Here is a 22,673-nt window from a genome sequence, read left to right as displayed (position 1 = left end):
AAAGTCCACAGATCTCGGTGAGTGCGGTTGGTGGTGGGGTCAGTTTAAGTTAACAATCAAACTGTGGTTTGCTTCATTAACTATTAAGTGCTGTGTCATCCTGTGAATACAGTGCAACTTTTGTGCCTTTTGTAAAGTGTGAACCTGTTTTAACTAATAGATAAGCGTATGTAGCTTTAATACATGTGATTGCATCTGGTGCCAAACATACTGCTCCGCCTGAAATTTAGGTATAGACTGTATATGCAGTAAAACAATAGATGTTCCCACTCCACTCATTAAATGAGATTCTGTTCATGCTCTCTAATTTCCTGAAGATTCAGTCTCCAGACTCTAAAATAAAATTCAGAGAAGAGAAAATTCATCTCATTCATTACTTGAATAAGTTTTGATATCCCTGTTTTCACTGGCTGTGATTGCTTCTGCTGTTTTGGGGGATATTAAAGACAAAATAAAGGATTAAATCCATTATTGAAGAATGTAAGACTAACTACAACTTACATGGAGACAATAAAACAGAAATTTTCAAGATAATCTCAATGCATTCACATTCTGATGCTGAAATGGACATCCTTCACTTCCTTCATTATACACACACCTTTTCTTTGTCAGGTTCTGTCCCTGAGCACTGTGACTGTGTGCACACTTGTCACAAACATATTTTGAACCACTTTAAGGCAATATTCTTTTTATTCTAAATTTCATTCATTTATTTATTTATTTCATTTATTAAAAATGTTTTATCCATACATCCATCTTAGTGCATTACTTTAAATGAGCATTTCTTTAAAGTTGTACTTTAAAATAAATCAAGCCAGTGCTGTTTTTTATTTATGAATGAAAAAATCTTCTCATAGTTCGAGCTGTAGTATTTAAAAGGTCAATGTTTTTAAAAATGCAGCTTCAGGTATAACCACGAGAAAGACTAGATTTTTAATGTATTACCAGCATTCTTAACAACTTTTCCTTTTCGTCTTCTTTTTTTTTGCCTTTCAGCTGTTACGTCTTCACACTCATCTCACACCAACTCTCCGGTTCTCACAGTCTAAAAATCAACCCTCCACGGGGTTTCAATATCCGGGTCACCTGCCCGGTCAGTCACCTGATCCTCTGAATCTTTGAGGACCTGACTGCAAGCCACCGCAAAGCACCGGACCTCTCTCATTAAGACACGGGGGCTTTCCACTGGGGCGTCTTTGTTCTCAGCAGGCATGGCACCATGGGACTGCCTAGGACGGGTCTGTCTCCATCTGGGCCTGGGGTCTTTATCAGAACCACCTGCCCGAGAGGGTCAACCATATCTCAAACATCTTTTTTTTCTCTCCAGAGGAAGAAGGAAAATCATTTCAACTGTTTTCCTGTTGACCCACATGCCATGGCTGAGGCTCTTTTCTGAGTGTGTGTGAATATTTACTTGTGTTTTAGTTACTCTCTGTGTATAAAACTGAGCATAAGAACATTGAACATGAACTCAAAGGCTTGAAAAATCTCCATTTATTGTCTACCAAATATCTGCAGCTGTGTTACAAACATGTTCTGCTAGGCATGTTTAAACTTCCTCTGCCCAGGAAATAATGCATATTTATGACAGTAACAAAATGTTGCAGCTATAAAGAACATTACACAAACTTTGACTGTTGTTGACTGAATATTTTACTTAATATCATCAAAGTTTCTAACTGTGCGAAATTATTTTAATCATAATTTGTGGTAAATTGTCTCAATCAGTATAACATCTGATGTGATAGCCACCGTCTGTTATGCAGTTTTGAGACTGAGGGATACTTAAAGTTTCCAACTCAGTGGCTCATTACTCTGATATTCTGCTGATCTATCCATTTTACATTTACTTTTTTTTTTTATCCCACTTTCTTTCATCCAGAAAAGAAAAGTACTGTTAGAGTTGGCAGTCATTTGACTTGCATTCTTGGTTTCCACTGTATTTCCTGCAATGAGAATATCAGACTTTTTCTTATTCTCTCTTGTGAATTCATGCCATGTTAGAGAATTTTGTGGTCATATTTATTTGACAGCATTAACAGCGTAACAGCAGTTGAAGGATTTGGCCCAAGAGAAATTTGATTCTGCTTGGGATTTAATTCTAAACGCCAAATCTCACTTAGCAACTTTAGAACTATAGTTTAGTATAGTACTGTAGTATAGTGCTGCTAAAGAATATTACTTCTGCTTATTTGCAGGGTTATTACATTTTACCCTGCTGCCAGTTATCAGGTTATCCTCTTTTCATTACCTGTGTAGATAAATTCCTATTTTAAATCATCAGTTCTGTGAGACACAAACAAAAGATCACTGAAACAGCTCAAGGATCGCCATTATTAACATTAGAAAATTACATATAAAAACAAAGACAAAGTAAGAAATTGTGAAAAAACATAGTAGACATTGATTTTAAGTTGTTGTTTGTTTGTCTTTTACTTTTAAATTTGTATTTATTCATTTATTTTTGCAGTGTTGGCTTTGGACATTTATCTGACATGTATAAGGTCCTATGACAAAACTAAGTACGCCCTTACTACTTACATAGGAATCATGAAGATAAGTCCCAGCCAGGTGCTGATAATCAAATGCACTTGATAAAGTGATCATCGGCAATTGTAAAGACTCTTAGTAAAAGCAGAGTTTTTGGCAGTTTCCTGATCTGAAACATTCAGGTGTTTCTTAACACGATGCCAACGAGGAAAGACAGCAGCAAGGTTCTTAAAGAACATTTTCTGGGAAGGGTTATAAGACATCAATCAAGACAATTTTCAACTTCCCAGAAGTGGACATCCCAGAAAACTCAACCCAAGGTCAGACAGACCAATGCTCAGAGATACTGCAACAAACCCAAGAGCTACATCTCAGTGTAAATGTGTTAAAATCATGACAGTACAACAAGAAAAAGACTCAACACATACGGCTTGTTTTAAAGGACAAATCCTTTTCTCTTTAAAAAGAAAATAACAACACGGCTTAACAAAGTTGCATTAGGACAAACAAGACTTCAGGAACAATGTCCTTCAGATAGCTGCAACCAGAAACCATAAGTGTGACATTTGGCAAAATCCAAACACATCACAAACACCTCATCCAAGCTGTCAAGCATGGTGGTGGTGGGTGATCATTTGAGCTTGTTTTGCAACCTCTTCACAACAATGTGACAGACTGATAAAGATTACTTCAAGTTACTCAAGTTACTCTATTACATTGATATGTTTAATTTTCAAAGAACTACAAAGAGTTCTCTGAAAAGTCTTTTCGCCATCACTGTAGGTTTGAGGAGGACACGGGGGAGTTACCGTATCTCCTCTGGTGCCAGGCCATATAGAAGGTAGACTGATAATCAGTTTATTCTTTTTTTGTCACCTCCTTCCTAAATTTTGTGGGGTTTTAGGCCTAAATAAAAGCAAATCTACTATAAACTGATTCATAAAGAAGGACCAGTGGACTCTTAAAACTCACCAGAATACAGGAAATGAAGTATCGTGTTTCTGGACTGTCAGACCTTTAATTATTTCACGTCTTTCAAAACAAAAGAAAAAAAACTATGTCACTGATCTCAACACAGACTTACTTTATCAGCTCTTAATAAAAACATGATTCTGCTATTGTCAGCAGAAATCATTGCCACAGATTCCTGCTCCAAACTGCTCACAACATGAAAACACGAGATCTGAAGAAATACATTACAAGGATAGCTTTCACTATGAAAAACCTCTCTTTTCCTAATTTGTAAGTAAGTAAAATTTATTTTTATAGCAGTTTTCACAGATGGAAAGTGCACTTAGCTGTTATTTAATCTTTGTAACCTACAGAGACATCCAGCAGTGCTGAAATGAATGTGAAGACTTTATATCTACTTGCTCCTCTACATGTTCCCTTTTTGTATTCTATAGACAGACAGACAAACCAGCACAGGGTTGCTTCAGAGATCTGTACTCCTGTGGCTGTACAGACTTTAGCCGCATTGCCAGAACCTGTTATGTTTCTTTTTTTAACGCTTGACATCTGCATCATGACTTTATCAATCCTAAAATAGCTTCAAGATGTTCCTTGAAGGAGAAAAGAATGCTGGTGTAAGACGGCCCAAGGTATGTGAGAGCCCTTTGCAGAAGAACAATGATTTAGTGTTCCAATACACATGTCAGGCCCACTGTAACACCTCAGAAAAGTGGGTCTGCGTCTCCTGTCAGCAATAATTTACTGTGAAGATGAGTCAGGCCAAGGAATCTCAAGCATAAGAGAGGAATAAACACAAGAGGGCAATAGTTTACCAGGATTTACTGATTGAAGTGTCCGATATAAAATCACACTCTGTCATATCAAAACCAGGCTCACGGTTCTCAGAAATTAAAGCAATGTTTTTCCTCACTTTGGCACATGGTCACAGCTCCCCCCTCAACTGGACTTGCGTCCAGTAGAAATCCCCAGAGAGCGATTTCTGAGTCTTTTAAAATGTCTGAAATGTGTCGGGAGGGAAAGATCAATGGCTGAGATGTGGGGATTATGGAATATCTTTCAGTCAGCGTGCTGTCAGTCAAAGCAGGCTCAAAGCAGCATCCCTGTCAGAGGACCTCGTTAAAAAAGCTCCAGTTCCGTATCTCCAAGTCTTACAGTTTCATGTTTTACGGCGAGTCGGCCACGCTCCGCCATTAATCAATCAGTGGGTTCCTTTTGCATATTTTGTTTCTAATGAAAGACGCCACGATGAAAGGCAGCGAGTGGCTGTTACTCAAGCCTCTTGCCATTCTTTTCCACTTAAGGACCTGATGGATAGTTTACGGTATAAAAACAGACCTGCTGTGCATTATGTCATGCCGCCTCTCTGTAGACCCATGTGCACTGCTCCTCTTTACCAATACATCTCCCATTTAACAGGCCCTGAGGTAGATTTGCGGTGAAGACGGGTGGGGGGTGGGCAACAGGGTGATTTTGAATGTTGCTGGAACAGGAGATGGGGCGCATATCAGACAAATAATGTGAATAATTATTGGAAATAATGTCCAGATAGATGGAGCGATGCCAAATTATGAAATCATACGCTTCTCTCCGGTACATCACCCTGCTCATTATTTGAAGTCATGCTTGGAAAAACAGGTGTTTCCAATAGTGGGTCGCCGTCTCCACGGTCCTTTACCCCCTTCATTTTCCGATGATGGTTCAGATATGATATTTCATGGCTGGAGCTGTACTCGTGATAGGAAGTGATTGGGGAGAGCCGTTCAGAAGACATCCGTGTAATAGATGCTGATTGGCCCCGGCTAAATCGCTGGAATCTGCGTCTGTATAACAAGAGGGGAACCACAAAGCTGGAGTAGGAATGATCCTAAAAGCTGAATATTTTCCTTCGCTTGGAGGTTCAAATGATTACAAGGGGATTTTTCTGTCTCTTTAAACAGGTGCCATATTTTTGTGCATCAAGCACAACAGGAGTAGTGCAGCTGAGTGCAGTTGGCACAAGAGCTTTATTCTTCATTCTCATAATAAACAGAACCAGCAGGGAGAAAAATCGTCTTTTTCTTGGGGTCTTTTTCTTCCAGTTTTGGTTTATGATCGATGCATTGCGTCAGCGTTTGAAGCCCATGCCTGTGATGTGGAGCGGAGCAGATGTGTGTGTTTTATAAGCAGAGAACACTCTCTTGTGTGATTAATAATCACGCCATTTGTTGCTATCGTGGCCAAGAGGCTGCGACTGGCAAATCAGCTCTCGTAGATAGAATGTCCAGCTCCATTCAAAATGGCATGCTTCTTAGATGATATTTATCAGTCATTTCCAAAAGTTAATCAGAATATAGCTGTGAAATACAGAACATGTGGTGAGTAAAAGCATCATTATTCTGTTGATTACCTACTTTAAACACTCTAATTTGTTTTGCTTATGCGCAACTCCTGTTTCCTCTGAGTTTGGGGGATAATTTCTCCGAGGCGTATGACCAAGCGGGAACTTCCAAATTAAGCCAAAACGCTGTGGAAGAGCCAAAAGTTCCAGTTGTTCAAATGGCCACTTGAGGCTGTAAAACAGGCCGATCCAGATAGATTCCCATTTTAAAACGCCCTACAGAATAAATATGTTTACAGCCTGGCACAAAACAGGCGCTTGGTCTGTAGCCAGCTTCCCTGCTTCATAACAACAGCAAGGTGGGTGTGCGGGGTGGAAAGGGGGAAGTTGTATTAAGGCTTAAAATTATGCATCTTTTTGTCCATATAACTACAACCATCTGCTAATTCAGGTCACTAAACTGGACCTCTCATTTGCCTTTGTGCTGTTGGTGACTTTTAGAGCCTTTTTTATGTGATCTAACAAATAGTATGGCCTGTTATGCAGTGCATTGTACTCACGAGTCACAGTCTTAGACATTTGTGCTATCTAAGAAGTGAGATAGATTGTTGTACTTTATAAGGATGTTACTTACTGCACTAACTTAAACGGTTGAATGTGGTTCCACGGTGGTCCTACAGACAAGTGTCCTTTTTCATGAGCTGTTTTTGATCTTTCACATTTTTTCTGATTAAATTTGCTGCAAAGGTATCAGTGTCGGTCAAATCCAGTCCAGTCTCTGGACGCACTTCACAATCAAGCACGTTAGTGTAATATGATCATTTAACACTCTGCTTCTCCTTTAAATATCGTCACATCCTGCACTGAAAACACAAGTTGTCAACAGCCAAGATGCTAAAATTAAGACTTTAAAGCGCAAACTAATAAGTGAATTAATGTAATGCAACGTGCTGGCATTTATAAAGCACATTTCTAGTTTTAGTGATCGCTTAAAATTTAAGTTACATTTTATCTGTACGGTGCTTTATTATATATATTTAAAGGACTGTATCTACCTAAAAACTGTGGTCACGTCTTTGCACTGGAGTATCCACAGAGAAAAGAAAGAGCATGCAAACTCCACACAGAAAGGCTTCAGCTGGGATTCAAACTAGGAACCTTGTCAAGTCCTTCTTTTATATACAGTCTATATGTTACTCACAAAGATGTATTTTTTTCATCTGAATTAGAAACTGTAGCAAGTTCTTAATTTTCCAGAATAATTGCCTGTACTGTTCACAGAGAGGGAAGAAATCCAACCCATGTAAATGAATTAAAACGTTTATTGAGGTTTTCTTTTTTTGTTTGTTTGTTTGTTTTTTAGGTGCTTGGCACTTGTATTTACATTTTTTTAAAATGTTTCACAAAAAAAAAAGAATTACTTTGCTATTTCCCCTTTTTCACACATTTTAATAACAGATTGGCCTGTAAAATTGCTATACTGTTCAGCACTTAAATACACATCTGTAATACACATCACAACATACTTTACTCTGTGCTGCTATTGCTTACTTTATGTCACACAACAACTTTTTAAGCTTATGTTATTGATTGCATTCGCCATCTTATACATATATTTATATATATATTTAAAACAGAATCCACTCAAAAAATAGCCAATCCAGTCTTAGAGGAGAAAAGGTTGAGTTGTGTGGTGAAGTCCTGATTTCAAATGTGCATGTATGCTGGCATTTTCAGGATGAAGCAAAAGTTCCTCAGTGAACTCTTGCAACAATTACCAGATTTGTGTGTTTTCACCATCTGCCACAACATCCACCAGTTTCTCTCCTGCGTGTACGTGGAGCAGCGAGTTATTCGGTGATCCGGTCCAGTTGTCCCTTTCATTCCAGCCAAAAACTGTGAATTTTGTCAGCAACCACTGACACTTTGGCATTCCCAAGCTAATATGGCACAAGTGCTGAGTGAAGTAAAAACCCTCTGCATCACATAGAAGGTTCTTTGGTTACAGAATGGCAGGAAGAGCAGATGACATTTGAGTCCCCAAAAAATCAAGTCATTTTGAAGAACCTGATGCTACTATTGCACAATGACACTCACAACTGATAATCCCTTCTGTACACTGCCACTTCTTATAACACTGATCTGAATGAGGTTGTTGTTTCATTGTTGTCAAGTTGCCGTTCTTCATTAATACAAAGATAATTAAATAATATTTTTGTCTTCCACTGTAAGTATCTTTAAAAACAAAATGTTGAGAGGACATCCTTTGCTGAAAGCTTCCTTTGTACCTCAGTATATCTATCCTTCATGTGAAAACACTGGTTCAAACTTAACACCAAACCCGGTTCGTAGATTTACTTTTCATATTGAAGACATTAAAAACATGGCGCCCTGCAAGGTTGGGTCTGAGTTCCTACACCATGTGCATGGACATCTGAGACGAGGAGCCATACTGACGTCCGTCACAAGAGCTGCTGCTTTGCTGGCCACCGGTGGTGTTGCCGATCATGTGCATGGTGTCCATGCTTCCGTTGGACAAGTACTGGCGTTCAGCGAATGCCCCTGCAGGAGTGGACGAGCAGAGCAAACCGCCCTGGGGTTTCTCGGGGCTGGCGGCCAGGCGAGGAGAAGTGGGGAAGTTATATCCGTACAAATTGTAAGGGTTGTGGAGGGAGAAAGCGTTGTAGGAGCCCTGCTGCACGTGGTGGTGGCTTCCACCAAACATGTGGGCAGAGGAAGGGGTGGATCCGGATGAAGAGGACGAGGCTGAGCTGGAGCTTCCCCCAGTCTGCATCACATACTGAAGCTGAGAGGCTGGGAATGAGCCGAGCTGGCCGCTATAGCCATCCATTTTGCCCCCGCCGCCGCCGCCGCTGCCGCTGCCAGTCAGGGAAGCGTGAGTGCCACCCTGCATGCCGGCAGCAATCAAAGAGGAAGTCCTCTGTGGCAAAAAGGATTCAGAGGGCTGACCAGAGGCCACAGCACTCCCTGCAGCCTGGAGGCGTCCATATGAACTTTCAGCCAGGCCGCCATACCCCTGTAGGGCCGCCATGTTGCTGCGAGCACAGGCAGGGTACTCCGACAGGCCCAGGTTGCAAAGCTGACTTTCCCTACAGCCCACATTGAAGGTGTTAGGGGCCAAGTGAAAGGTTGGAGGGGAGCAGGAGGGAGAAAGGAGGTGTGCTGCACTAGAGGGAGATGGAGTTCCTGTGCTGGAGGTGGTAGGTGAAGTGCCTGTGCTGCCACCTGCAAAACAGAAATACAGAGAGAATGAGTGAAATACACAAAAGCCAGTGTGGGAGTACCAGAAACTGTAATGCCTCAAAAGGCTTCTCCAAATTGCCTTAAACCTGCATTAAAAAGCGATAAAGCGATAAAGCAGGGTATCCCTTAAGGAATGGCACCACTGTGACTGACATGCCTCGGTTTCTGTTGCGTTCAACTTTTGCTTATGTGTCTTTGATTAAGCACTAGATTGAAGAACTAGTGGCTTCAAACTGAAGTTCCCATGTGATTGTGTGTTGTTATGCAAACTCAGTCAGTAACATCAAAAAGCGAAAAGCAGAAAACTGCAATAACGCATCTGTCTTCATTTTAATATATAACCTTGTTGATCCAAATGGGCTTTGTCAAACCCCTGTTCTCAGACCAACTGCAGCCGTACTCTGTATACAAGATCACGAACTGTTTTGTAAAATACGCCGCATTAAATGTTCTGTTCTGAGGAGATTTGTGTCACCCCACATATAATACATGCATATAAGTTTGGTGGTACAAGTAAGATCCTCAGGCCAAGCCTTTCGGAGAGATGTGAAAGCTGTGAGGTATTAATCACATACTTCTGTGTTAATAAGAACTTGGCTCACGTTCATGCTGCTGTCCTAAAATTCAGTTTGAAACCGGAATGAGGAGGAAGCATAACTAAATAATCCAGGACTCGCTTGGCTCGGGCTCTTCTTTTGCACCATATGCCTTCGATAATATCGCCGCAGCGCTCTGCTCAGCTCAAGGAGATGAAGGGGGGAGCTTATGAGGAGGGAGAGAAAAGAAAAGGGGGGCAAGGTAGATATATTTCGGAAAGAGAGAACGATAGTTAAGTGATGTCATGTTTTCCTCTGGATAGACGGGCTCAGGGGGCTTCAGTGCCGAGGGAGAATAGTTGATTGCTTTGAAGGGGAAAAGGGTGTCTGGTGCCATAAGAGCAAAGCTACACAGTTCCTTACAGTTACCACAGAGCGCACGTGCACACAACACAGAGTCTTTATAAGATGATACAGGGTTCACTGACAGAGCAAGGACTTTAATTAAATCTTAATCACTGCGGAGAAGTTTAAAGATAACAAACACGTGTCAGCCCGCTCTGACAAAACATGGAGCATCACGTCATGCTGACCTCCGGGGGTAACATGGATCAGGTCAGCGTTGCTTTAGAGTTGCTTGAAAGCGGCGAGGCCCTTGATATGAGCCATGACTCGTTCCTGGTTGTCGACACTGGAGCTGAGACAAAGGGAGGTGGCCCAAGTGACGCTGACTCTTGTCGTGGAGCCGTCCAAAAGCCACAGGGTTTGTTTAACGATTTTATTTGCAACGGCTACGCGTGATGTGAAAAGTTCAGCAGACGCAGGCAGACCTGCCAGAGGAGCAGTGTATGGCCAAGCTCAAATGAAGGATAACCATAGCTGATATATGGAGGGAAAATATGCACATGGAGAGTTCACACTGGGACACCAATGCGCCAAGGTCATGGTAAGTACCACTGCACACAACTCTGGGTAACTGTGCAGTAATGTATTACACTACATTGTAATGAGCCCTAAAAAAAAGATGATGTGACGTTTCAGTTATGAAAATCCAATTTTAAACAAAATACATTTAAAATCACAAAAAAAAGTAAAAATGTCCCAGTCAGTGATCGTTTCGTGTTTGGTTTCAGTTTACAGGTTTTATCTTAAATCACAAACTAATTCATAATTACAATACTCGCACAATAAGTCACCAGTGACAATGATGGTATCACGATACAGTGATTCTGCGATCCTTGATGTACTGACAGTCATTTATAAATTTATTATGGTGTGTGTGTGTGTGTGTGTGTGTGTGTGTGTGTCTTAACCACAAATGTGACTTTAACATCATTTTACAGTTTGTTTCATTACCCCTGCCAAGTAGGTTACGTGTTTGTTAGCGTTTGCCCGCGTGTCATTCTGTCTGTAAACACAATAGCTCAAAAAGTTACGCCAAAACTTTGTAGGGGTGTAAAGTGGGGTCATTTTAACAATCCATTAAAATCTAGTTAACATCCATCAAGGTCTTCAAAGTTTACTTGCTGATTTATTGGTCAAAAACTGAGAAAAAGCTTTATAACACGGAAACGTATAATTGTGTGGTGTGTATTGTCAACATATAGAAAAAAACATCTAAAGGTTAAAAATATCGATTGAATATAGCATATTGTAAAAGAAAGCGATATGATACAGTTTCACAGTCAGTAGTTTATTAGTAGGTTGGGGTTTTTTGCCTTACATTATTCTACTCTAATACTTTTTTTAACATCACAAAGTTAAGGTAAATTTATTCCTTTAAGACAGATGAGAAGGACTGCACGAATATATTTATTTACATACCTTGCTGTTTCTGCATATTTGTAAAGTCTTCAAATGTGAGTGTCCTCACTGGAGGTCTCCAGAAAGCATATGTTTCCATGATCGCCTCAAGGCCAGTCCTGACAGAGACATGCAGAACCAATTTTAGGACACACACACACACACAAAAAAAGAAACGAAAACAAGAGGCAAGTTTTTTTTTTAAATGAAGTTTACAATAGAAGCTGCTGCTAGGACAGAGAAATTAATATTATCAGTCATAGATTAATCACTGATTTCAAGCATGTATCTCTGTTTTAAGTCTAAAGCTTGAAGCCTTGATCAGGCTCACTGTTGTATTTACTGTCCTAGAAGCCTGATCACTGCTTGAGCTCGTCTGACTGACAGAGAGACAAACTTGCTTTCTACCAGCTTGACCAAACTTTTTGAGGTGTTAATAAACGATGATGATGAATTGGGTGAAATTAGATTTTAGATAATTATGAGCTTTGATTGTTACTATAGACATTTAAATGTTTGAAATGAACACTGAAACGCTTAATGAGAACAATAACCAAAGTTTGGGGAAAGTATTCATATTTCTTTCTTCACTCTTGCAACAAAATCAGCCTTTTTAATCCTTAACTTTATGTTACAAGAGCACTTTTAATAGAGTTAAATAAGGAATTTACTCGTTTCTGTTAATAGAATTAATAAACTGTGACTTGACGATTACACAGAGGGAGAATCTAAATATACTGAACACATCAATGGAAGAAAAATGGGCAGTGATATTCTACATGTCAGTGAGACAGCTAGAAACATCGGGAGCTGGGGTGGGTTTGGGATATATAATGTAGATGGAGAGAGAGGTGGGATAAACCAGAGTCCAGCTAGGAGGAAACTGGGGCCATTAAAAAGGAGCAGAATTTTAGTGTGCATATAAATCTGAGGTGACATTTCATCCTGAATCTGTACATGGTTCCTGCTTGATTTACTTCCCCACATGGCGCTCGCCCCCGGCCCAGGCAAAGCAGCGCCCGCTCTGCTCCCTGTGTTATTTTAGGGCCACCAGCTCCCTGGCCGTGGCAGCTCGTTAGTGCGCCATGCTAATCAGCCCAGCCCTCATCATCACTGCACTCATTCATACAGTCGCACTGCTGCCGCGGGACCAAAACCCAACAAATGAGCTGTATCCCTCCACCGGGCCATAAAGCCTGGTCACCAGACAACTGACGACACCCCCATAACCGTAAGGCTGAGAGAGGACCGCATTAAGATTCAGCAAGAAACTCAGAAAAAGGAAAACAAGATGGTGCTTAATTTGAGAATTAGCAGTGCGAGTTTGGCCTTTCTATTAATTTGGAATTTCCCCTGAATATGGAATCGGTTGGTAATGCTTCACAGCAAACGAGCCGCACATTCATTTTACAGCTTAAAAAACCCAAAGAAAGTACCTTAGGTATTTTTTATAACTGTTTATGTCACCCATATCCGATACTAATAGAAGCTGAGTAACGTTTAAAAGACGCGCGTGGCAATAATAACAAAATATGTCACACCTGCTTTTATGTGCGCAGCTGCCTGTTTCCACTGCTTTCAGTTGCAGCTGCAGCACTTTTACATTTTGCTCAACCTGGCTGCAGAGATGACAAATCAAGAGAGGGTTAGTATTTTATTAGGGGGCAAGCAAGGTTTGGTTTCACTGGAAATTACCTTGATTTTCCTTCCTATCTAGTGTTTACCACGAGGTGACAAGAAAGATGTGGACTGAACGACTGTCGGTACTCATTACAGATAACTGTGATTGTTCAGGCTAAGCACAGGAAATGTTAAGTGCTTTTATCTCTTCTGTCTCAACTGTTGACCTTTCTAACCCTAATCTGACACATTAGCCACCAAGGATACACGTGCACATAATAAAATTATGAACGACTCCGCCTGATCTGTCCGTGCAGCTGGAATTTCTTGTCTTTGCCAACACACATCGGCATTTAGTTCGGACAACATCCACTGACCGCTCACAGGAGCCACTAACCTAACAAGCTGCACCTGATGCTGATGCCAGCACCCAATCACTGCCACATCCAAAACTGCATCCAAAACGATGATAATGTTAGTCAGAGGTGATCGTGTTGCAGGATTTTTCCTTTATAGACAAACTTTTGACCAAGAGAAAAATCATGATTATCATGCTAATGAAATTAGCAAGAGGTTAATTATTTTTAACCAGTTTTTGCTAATTGTTGTTTTGTTTACTCAAACATCATTTGATCACAAAAATGTTGAGAAATCATGTGTAAATAATTCAGGGGATGCAGAAGCATCTGCCCTTGGCCCTACCTCTTGTATTAGCAACGTTGCAGTTGATAATAATAATAATAATAATCATGATGATGATATATGATCATTTATTGCATTTATGCCCTAATACTGGGTTGACCTTCATAATTCAAGATTTGCCAAAGTGTAATTATAATCAGAGGTTTATGTTTGATTGAACTGAATATTTGCAGTTTTTTTCTTGATTAAATATCAGACCTGACTGTGAGCTGGAAACACGCCGTATCTACAGTTACATTTCATATTGAGCTAATAACTTCATCCTGTGTGACCAATCAAACTCCCAAATCACCATAATTATGCTGAAACAGCAGCATGAAGGTCAAAGGTCAGAGCTGCAGCTCGCTAACAATATTCATGAATGACGGAAGAAAAAAAGAAATCAGCTCCGACACAAAGCATGAAATTCAGAACGACTGAGAGAGGGCTTTTAAGGTAACAGAAGCAGTCTGAAATCTCAGTGTGTCCTGCCCAAATCTGAACCAAAACAAATCCCAGACGGGCTTGAAGGGAAGGAATCCTGAGCAGTACGTGAGGATCAATTCATTTTCTCTCTCTAAAGACAAATCTCTTGCACTCCGTTATCTTTTCATCTGTAGCTTTTCTGCAATGAAATTCTAATGCCAGTTCATAAATCAAACGGTCTATTGTCTGAAAAACGAAAAAAGATGTCTCAAATATCTGTGCGCCAATAATGCGGACCAGATGAGGGGGCTGCTTTCATGTGTGGAGGGGCCTGATGGTTCGATACACCCCTTCTCTTTCCTCCTCTCCTCCACTAATGTTATAGATATAGGATGATTCAGAGACTGGGTGCAACAAGGCGAATCAAGAGAAAAGAGGGGAGGAGACGAGAGGAGGGGGATAGAGGTAGAAGGAAAGGTAAACAGTGATGTGGAACATCTAGGAAAGCATCAGGATGAAATCCAACATAACCAATAATGTTATTAGTAAGCTTGAAAAGTAACTGGAAGTAAGTATTCCACAGTGCAGAGTCAGACTGCTGTCTCTGGCTAACATCACACAGTAACAAGACAGTAATGACAACATGTCCCAGTGCAACCTTTTACCGTGCGACAATAAGAGTCGAACCAGCTTTGTATTGTGTTTCATTTGCCTTTTGTTTGGATTTGTGTCAGGAAGAGGAGAGCGAACATATCTCACAGAATTCTGGTTGTAATTTATAGCGACTAAATGGCTGGCCGGCTTCACTGCATTATAGATCGTGTGGGAATGTGGGCATGATTAAAAAAGAAAGAAAACATGAGTACAGACAGTGTTAATATTCCCGTAAGCACGGATATGGTGATTTTCAGGTCAAAGCATGTCTAGACGTCTAGGTTAAACTGGGCTAAATTTAGTTACATGTAGCCGTTGTTCCAATCACATTTTATGGCTTTATTTCAGTCTGAAGCAGGTCTTAAGTAGGTGATGAAATTTTAGGGGTTTTATGGAGCTAAATGTCTAAAATAAAAAACAATCAGCCCACTTTGAAGGAGAGTGTAAGAGAGATGAAAACTTGGTACCTTTGACAAAATGTGGAAAAACTACTAATCAGCTCACAGCAGATGTCAGAGACAAGCAAATATTTACAGTTAAGATTAAAGATGTATGGATACTTGTTCATTAGCTAGTCACAGTGCAGCAAGCCATATTCTAGGACCAGCGACATGCACCCACTAGTGTTTGAGCCAGAAGTAACAATATTTGGATGGAGAGATGGAAAGCCAGGTTTACCGCTAAGCTCAGTTAACGAGCTGCATCTATAAGCTGCACAGGCACCATGTATCAGTTCTAAGCAACAGACTAGTAAAATACTCAAAAATTACAAACTTCTTGGACAGTCTATACATCCAGGCAAGTAATATTATTTGTTGGAAAGGCACCAACAGCACAAACACAGTTGGGTCTTTACTGGAATCAGTATTGATATAACCTAGCATTAGCTGCAACCCTTTGTCGCAACAACTTTCAAAGCAGAAACAACTCCTAGCTTTAAGTCTTAATAAAATCAAAAAGTGAAAATTATCAAAAAATAAATATATACATTTTTGTAGCAGACCATGTTCAGTGTTTTGACAGCGTTTGACACTGATTTCTGGTTTCAACCTGTTTATGCATGTACAGGTTTTTATTTTAAGACCTGAAAATCAGAGGAATGAGACAATGAAAGCAAAAGAGAGCAAACGTGTTGTTTTCTCTCGCTTCTGCATCAGGGTGTCTGTCTGTACGGCAGATCTGGGCAACAGCTGCATGTGTGCTATCTTCAGAGGATTATTTCCACAATAAAGGTCACACAGTGCAACAGTTAGCTGGGGTTCTTTGTTTACCCCCCATAGAGTCTAACAACATAGAGGTTGATTGATTGGAGAATCTGAATCACGTGGTTGTTATTTATCTCTTTGCATGTGTCAGCTAAGACTCAGTATAACTGCTTTGGCTGATAGCAGAGACAAAGCACTGAAGACACCTAAGGAGGGTGTATTGCGTGGATGATGTTGTGATAATGTACCTGTTTCTTCCAGAGTCTCTGAAACCTTTGGCAAATGGGTTGCGGTCAATCTTTAGTCTGGTAATCTGCAGAAAAGGACAACATAGAAAGAGACATTTTATTAATAAACTTTATAAAAATGCTTGAGTAAAAAATGCCATCGCTTTAGACCGTGAGGTTTTTTTTAAAGAAAGAAGATTACATAAAGGGATGAGTAATTTCAGAGCACTTCTATTGATTTTGTCTGATTTCTTTTTTTTTTTAAAGTAATATCCTGTAATCAGTTTTTACTATGGTGATAAAATCAGAGCTGAATACCTGCTGGTTCTGATAAGCAGTGACGGTGGTAAAGACTGTCTCAGGGAAGCTGAAGGTCTTAACTCCTTCCCCACTGGGCACTGGTTTGTTTGGAGACAGTTCACTGCTGAAGTCCTTCCTGATGACATGAACGCGAGGCTGATACTTGTGCATGGAGTGGAGGATGATCTGTAAATATGAGAAGAGCAGAGAGCGAAGTGCAGTCAGTCATTTAGTGTGAATGTACGCAGGGATCTGTGAAGGATGATCTCAGTAGTTACAAATCTGTGTGTGAATGCGTTATAGGTGCCTTGAAATGTACAAAACACTCAAAATACAACATAAAACTTTCCTAAAAAAAAAAAGAAAAACACTTTCTTGTAAACATCAGTTAGCTGCACTGATTCCCGACCAGGGCTACGTGACATTGAGCGGAAACAAAGTTCTCACTGCAGTGACGCTGGCTTGAGGATTATTTCACAGCAGAGCGGAGGCGTCAGACAGTGTCGGCCCCAACCTCGCCTCAGGGTTTCAGTCTGCTCCTGATTAATCTGAGAGTGAGAAAACCTCCCCAGAGCCAAACACCCACAACCCCCCCACCACCTCAGCACTCCGTTACAACAGAGGGGGTCATTTCAAACTAGAGCCGCAGGGGGAAAACACCTCTGAATATCAAAAACATTACATTCAGTGTTCCAGACCTCAAATCACACACACTACACACACGCGCACGAATCATGACTGGGCATCTGCGTGGAGACGCATGTGCTGCTCTGCAATCCTCATTTTAAAGACATGTCTCCATCTGTGTTGCTCGGTATTCATTTTTGTGGTGTTTTGGCATGCTCTGCCCAGTGATGACCTGCCAATCAAACTGCGTGGGCGGGTGCTGTGGTGTATCTTTACCCGGGTGGTCAGAGGAACGGTCTCCAGGCAGCACGTCTCGGCATAAGTTTTGCACCATGGAAGAAATACTTTCACATTTTGTGGGTTGTTTTCAGACTGCGTTTGTTTCAATTGATAAAACAGAGCTGTGAAAAAATGGATCTTGGAGATTTTAATGTTTAAATATAGTGATATCAAATCAAATTTGACAGAATATGAAATTTTAAAGTTTCGATTCTTATTGTCTGTCACTCCAGCTATAAGCGCTCAAGCAAAATCCAGTCGGATTTTCAGTTTATTTACAGACTTTAAATAAAATGTAAATAATCAAAAAGGGAAAAAAAAAGTTAAAATAATGAAACAACTATCTTGTGGTTCAAAGTCACACTTTGACTCGCTGAACTCAGAACAAACGACTCAAGGAGCAGCCAGAGGACATCGGCTGACAGTTGTTCACGCTCAAATACAATTATTTAATAAGTGGTGTTTTCATTTCCGTGGTAGGTAATGACGTTCTTTGGACCCCCTTTGAAAATCATCTGGACATTCACACCAGGGACACCAACACATACACATAACAGATGTCGCGTGCATGTCCACCAAGTTAGATCCCGTTCAGTGTCTAAGGCACATTTGGCTTTAATTGATTTTTTTAAAAACATAGTTAAAACACTTTAATGACCATAAACAATTAGTAATCAAAGCAAGCCTGTGATTTCAGCTGTGAAAACGGACGAGGATTCAATCCGTGTTCTCACAATGATAGCACTGACTGAGTCAGCTGTGTCTCTGGAAGGTCTTTTACTCAGTATAAAAGAAAAAGAGGAAAAGGCCTCAAAGCAGACTGTAGAAACATCTTCTGTGGCATTTTGAACGGTTTCACACAGCAGCATTGATACGTTACCATGCAATGGATCATTAACAAAGAACAAAAAAGAAGTAACAAAAAATGTTTTGGCTAGTCGAGTCTGCTTTAGCATTTTATTAGGTTTTCCCATAGAACAGTGAGAGAGGGACAGCATGAGGCAGATTTGAAGCTATAAGAATGCAGACTGAGGGTAATGAGTCCATGCAGGCACTGAGGTAAGAGAAGCTTTTAGCTTGCGGCACGGTTTCCTCCGTGTGCAAATGACACAAAACTGCTGGACGGAGAGTTTTCACCGCATCTGAAAAATTGCAAAACTTTGGTGTAATGAAAGCAAAGTGCAGTCTTCATATGACACAGTTACATTGTTGCTTGACTAACATTCAACAGTTTTGCAAAAATACTAGGAATGTAAAATTAATTGCATGTTGATAATAAGTGCAGAGTTTAAAAATACAAATAAAATATGAATTCAGTGCCAGTAATGCACGTACAATAACATAGTTTTTAAAAAGTGTACTTTTTTTGTAATCTCTTATCAACTCAAACAACACACACTTTTTTAAAAAATGTAATTAGTTTGCCAAAAAAAAGGTAAAGCAAAAAGTTGAAGTAATTTGGCTGATATCATTACTGCTAATATTTTTATGTTCAGATTTTTTTATAGATATTAGAAAAGCATTATTATGTATAATGATTTATATTATAAGAATATTATATTGTGAATTTATTTTGCTCTTTATTTTTCATCATAATCATCATCAAGATAGCACGAAACTGTATGAATGCACTTTTTCTACTTTTATAAGCTTAAGTTATTTAAAGTATACATAGTGGAGCACAGTTACTGGTGGAGTATAAGTTCCTGCTGGATTTGATGTCACTTTAGATTATTTTAAATTCCACAAGAAATTCTTGTGCATTTTATTCCATGTCATTTATTTTACGGTTATGTTAACATAAAGAAATTCACTATAAAATAATAATTTACAAAAAATAAACAATATATTATGAAAAACAATATGATATGACTTGTTAAAGTTAATAACATAATTAAGTTAATGTGTTTTTATATTATTGCTGTGTTATTTTGAATTGAGCAATCTGGGCATTTCTTTCATACTCGACCAAAACAGAATGATGGGATGTATTTAATCCTTAATGAATGACAGAGCACTGCAGGTTAAAAAAGTATCTAAAGTCATACAGTAAACAATAGATCATGTTGTTTAAGCTGACATTGTTTTGTATATGTGCTCTATATTTAACCCCTGTCTCTAAATATCTTGAGGTGGACTTCCAGCACTGTCTGCGCTTTTAATTCTGATTTTTGATTGTTTAGCTAAACACAGGTGAGATCACCTCATATCTTATCTACTGATAAGTGCTGTGAATGGATCAAGTTTTTATAGTAAAATGGCAACACTGCTGTGATAATGTGCTCGGAGAGACATGCAAAAATACTGATTTTGCTCACAGACTGCTTCTGTTGTGACGTCTGATGATTCATGACACGTATGGTTTCTGTTTGTGATGAGGCAGACATTTCACGACACCACAAGTCAGGAGGATGAGTGAGACGTGGTGAGGTTTCCCACACAGGAAGCTCCAAAATTAATTTTCTTTGGCCTGTAAAGACCCTCCAGGGAAACAAAGACCCTAAAGCCGAGCAGCAGGAAAGGAAAGACAACCTCCCGTCACTCTGAAGAAGCCCTGCAAGTGAATTGTCGCCCACTGACGCCCAGATGTTGTTACATTTGTCACCACTGAGCTGATGTGATCATCTGCAGAGCAGTAACCTGCCGTGCCCACGCAGTGCGCTGCACAAACGTGGAACCCGCCATTTTGTCAGAGAGCAGGAGACATCTCTGTCATGGCGGTGTCACTACAAGGCTTTTATAATAACTGTATGATCTTTTTTCTCAGTAACAAAGTTGATTTGTAGCAACAGAAACTCTGATCTCTCAGACAACGAATGCAGCCTCCTTTGAAACGGTTTGACAGTCCTGACAGGCACTGTGTCATCCTTCCTCTCTTAGCGCCAGCTCTCCTTTAGTTTCTAAAAGCACATGGAGCTCATGCAGACTCGAGATGACAGACTTTTATGGCTGCTGTGGCTAGCATGTTAGCAAACAGGTTGATATTTATACATCAGACGTCTTGCTGAATTTAGCATAAACGTAACTTTTGATTGACTTGTCTCCTCCACCAATGTTGATAAGAAGAAAAGCAACTTTCGAACTCTACTCCAACAAACCAATCAGTGTTTATGCAACTTCTGCTGCTGGCGATTGCTGACATCATAGGTTGCAGTGCTGCTACACAAACAACTCGAGGTAGTTTTCATATTACCTGTATTATATTTGGCCAATATTTCTGTTAGCTAGGGTTAAGCATGAGAGGCCAATTAAACTAACAGCTTGCACCTAATATTGTCCCGTTCACATGAAACTCATTTCTACCTTAAGAGGAGGAATCAAGTGGAAATACAGGACTGATTTTAGCTTGCTGGCCACTTGCTGATTATATGTAAGGAGGGCAGTAAATCAGACAAATTATGGTTGAAGTTTTTGCTTTACAGTTAAATATTTCACCTATGAAGCCCGGATAACACATTTTAAGCAGCCAAGAAGCAATAAGAGGCTCACTATAGCTAACTACCTCTGTTACTGACTGGATACAAGCAGGGCAGTAAATCAGGGAGATTGTGGTCAGACTTAAAATTTAGCACAGTGATGTGGCTGCTGGAGCGTACTACAAATCAAATTCAATCATTTGAGTGACCTTAACAAAATCCCCCAAGGAAAGGAAAATGATATATTCCAACAAGGAAACTTTTAATATCTTTCCACTTTAATCCTCAAAATGAGCTTCACTCAGAGCGGCCCATCCTTCGAAAAAGGGGGCGGCCCGAGCGTGAATGCTCAAATATCTGGTTCGATTCTGAACAAGTCTCACGGCTCTGTGAGTCACGAAAGCGTAAAATCTACGAAGAAACGTGTCAACTTTCATTTCAAGAAAACACTTCAAAACATTTCCATCCACAAGCTGCCACACAGCTCCAGGAGTGCACCGAGTGCATGTGTATAAATCACAGCTTGAACATTTAAACCAAATGCAGCTCAGATAGGTCACTGTGTTTGTGTATGTCGTTGTGGTCCAAAGTTTTGGCAGTGGCACAAAATTAGTTTTTTATCCACACTGCTGCTTTTTTATTTACAATATTTCTAGATTTTTTTTCTATGATGTAACGACGAAAATTCACGAGGATTTCAAATCTTTTATTTGCAAATTTTAAAAGCATGTAGTGTTGGCAAATAATCTGTTTTGTATTCAGATTATTTAGCTGCGTAATAAACTGCAAAGTATAAACCACTTTAAAGTTAAGCACCATTTACTCACATTTGATTGGTCTTTGGGTCCAGTGGCCTTAAAGTTGCACATGGTTTAAAAAAGGGAGCTTAAAATTAAAACATTAAAATTTTACACTACGTGATTTGAAGTTATCATTTCATGTCGTTGTTGTAAATATACTTGTACTACTTTACATTATTTGGGAAACATCGAAATGATTGCACATGGACTACCAAGAAAGGAGGTGAGCATTTAAGTTTTAAATGTAATCTCAAAGACTGATCTAGTGTTTTGTAGGTAAGTTCTACTCTTCATGTGTCTTCACTGTTAAGTCAACACAAAAAAACCATCTTATTAAAGGAACTTGTAGAACTTGTATTTTTTTAAGTTACAAATCAGGCAGCCATGAAGAAATGTGCAGTTGATCAGCTTTGTTATAAATTCCAGTCACAGGAAGAATTTGCTTATTTCGCACTAAAATGGGGGAGGGGGTAGATTTGACCAGACATCAAAGTGGAAGTGATGAAACATCCAGACTCAAAAGTGCCATAACAGATGTTTTGTTGTTGTTAACTTAGTAGCAGAGAAAAGTCTTGTGCTTACATGCCCCTGGTCATCCAGCTCGTTGTTGGTGAGTTTGAGCTTGTCAAAGCTGACCACCTGCCTCATCCACGTGTCCCCTGAGGCCAAAGAATCTGGGTGGATGTAGACCCGCGGAGGAACCGGAGAGTCTGCGTTTCCCGCCACCATCCACTTGGAGCTGTGGTACACATACCTAGAAAACACGGTGGGAAACCTGGTTTAAGCCACGCTGGCGCACACACAAACACGAGGATGAGTCTGAGTTTATGCTAGAAATACAAAGGTTTCGTTTCATTTGCTATTGTATGTTCTAGAAGACCTGTGCATGTTTAAATCGAGTAACTCTAAATGTTATTGTAAACTTCTTTTTTTCTGTGCGCTTCACTGAGATTTCTTCTGCTTTGATTTCTTAATCATGTTCATGTTCCCCAGAAAGTTAGTCCATGACTAGTATTCCCTCCCCACTTCACTGTTTTGAAAACTCATTTGAGGTTA

At 39.9% G+C, this 22,673-nt stretch overlaps 1 protein-coding gene across 1 annotated transcript in view; it reads right to left on the bottom strand.

Annotated features, from left to right (window-relative positions):
* Positions 1-7,135: 7,135 nt before the first annotated feature.
* Positions 7,136-22,673, bottom strand: part of tbx15 (T-box transcription factor 15) — a 32,621-nt gene continuing 17,083 nt past the window's right edge. The window contains exons 4-8 of the mRNA XM_003456577.4: positions 22,200-22,371; positions 16,514-16,681; positions 16,217-16,281; positions 11,404-11,501; positions 7,136-9,025 (exon numbers count right to left, since the gene is read on the bottom strand). Of these exons, the coding sequence (XP_003456625.1) occupies positions 8,193-9,025; positions 11,404-11,501; positions 16,217-16,281; positions 16,514-16,681; positions 22,200-22,371 (1,336 nt within the window). The 3' untranslated portion in view covers positions 7,136-8,192. The remainder of the gene's footprint in view (positions 9,026-11,403; positions 11,502-16,216; positions 16,282-16,513; positions 16,682-22,199; positions 22,372-22,673) is intronic.

Source organism: Oreochromis niloticus, linkage group LG16, assembly GCF_001858045.2.
Source record: "Oreochromis niloticus isolate F11D_XX linkage group LG16, O_niloticus_UMD_NMBU, whole genome shotgun sequence".
NCBI lineage: Eukaryota > Metazoa > Chordata > Actinopteri > Cichliformes > Cichlidae > Oreochromis > Oreochromis niloticus.
Note: the sequence above shows the minus strand (reverse complement) of the source record. Positions and strands in the feature narration are given on the sequence as shown.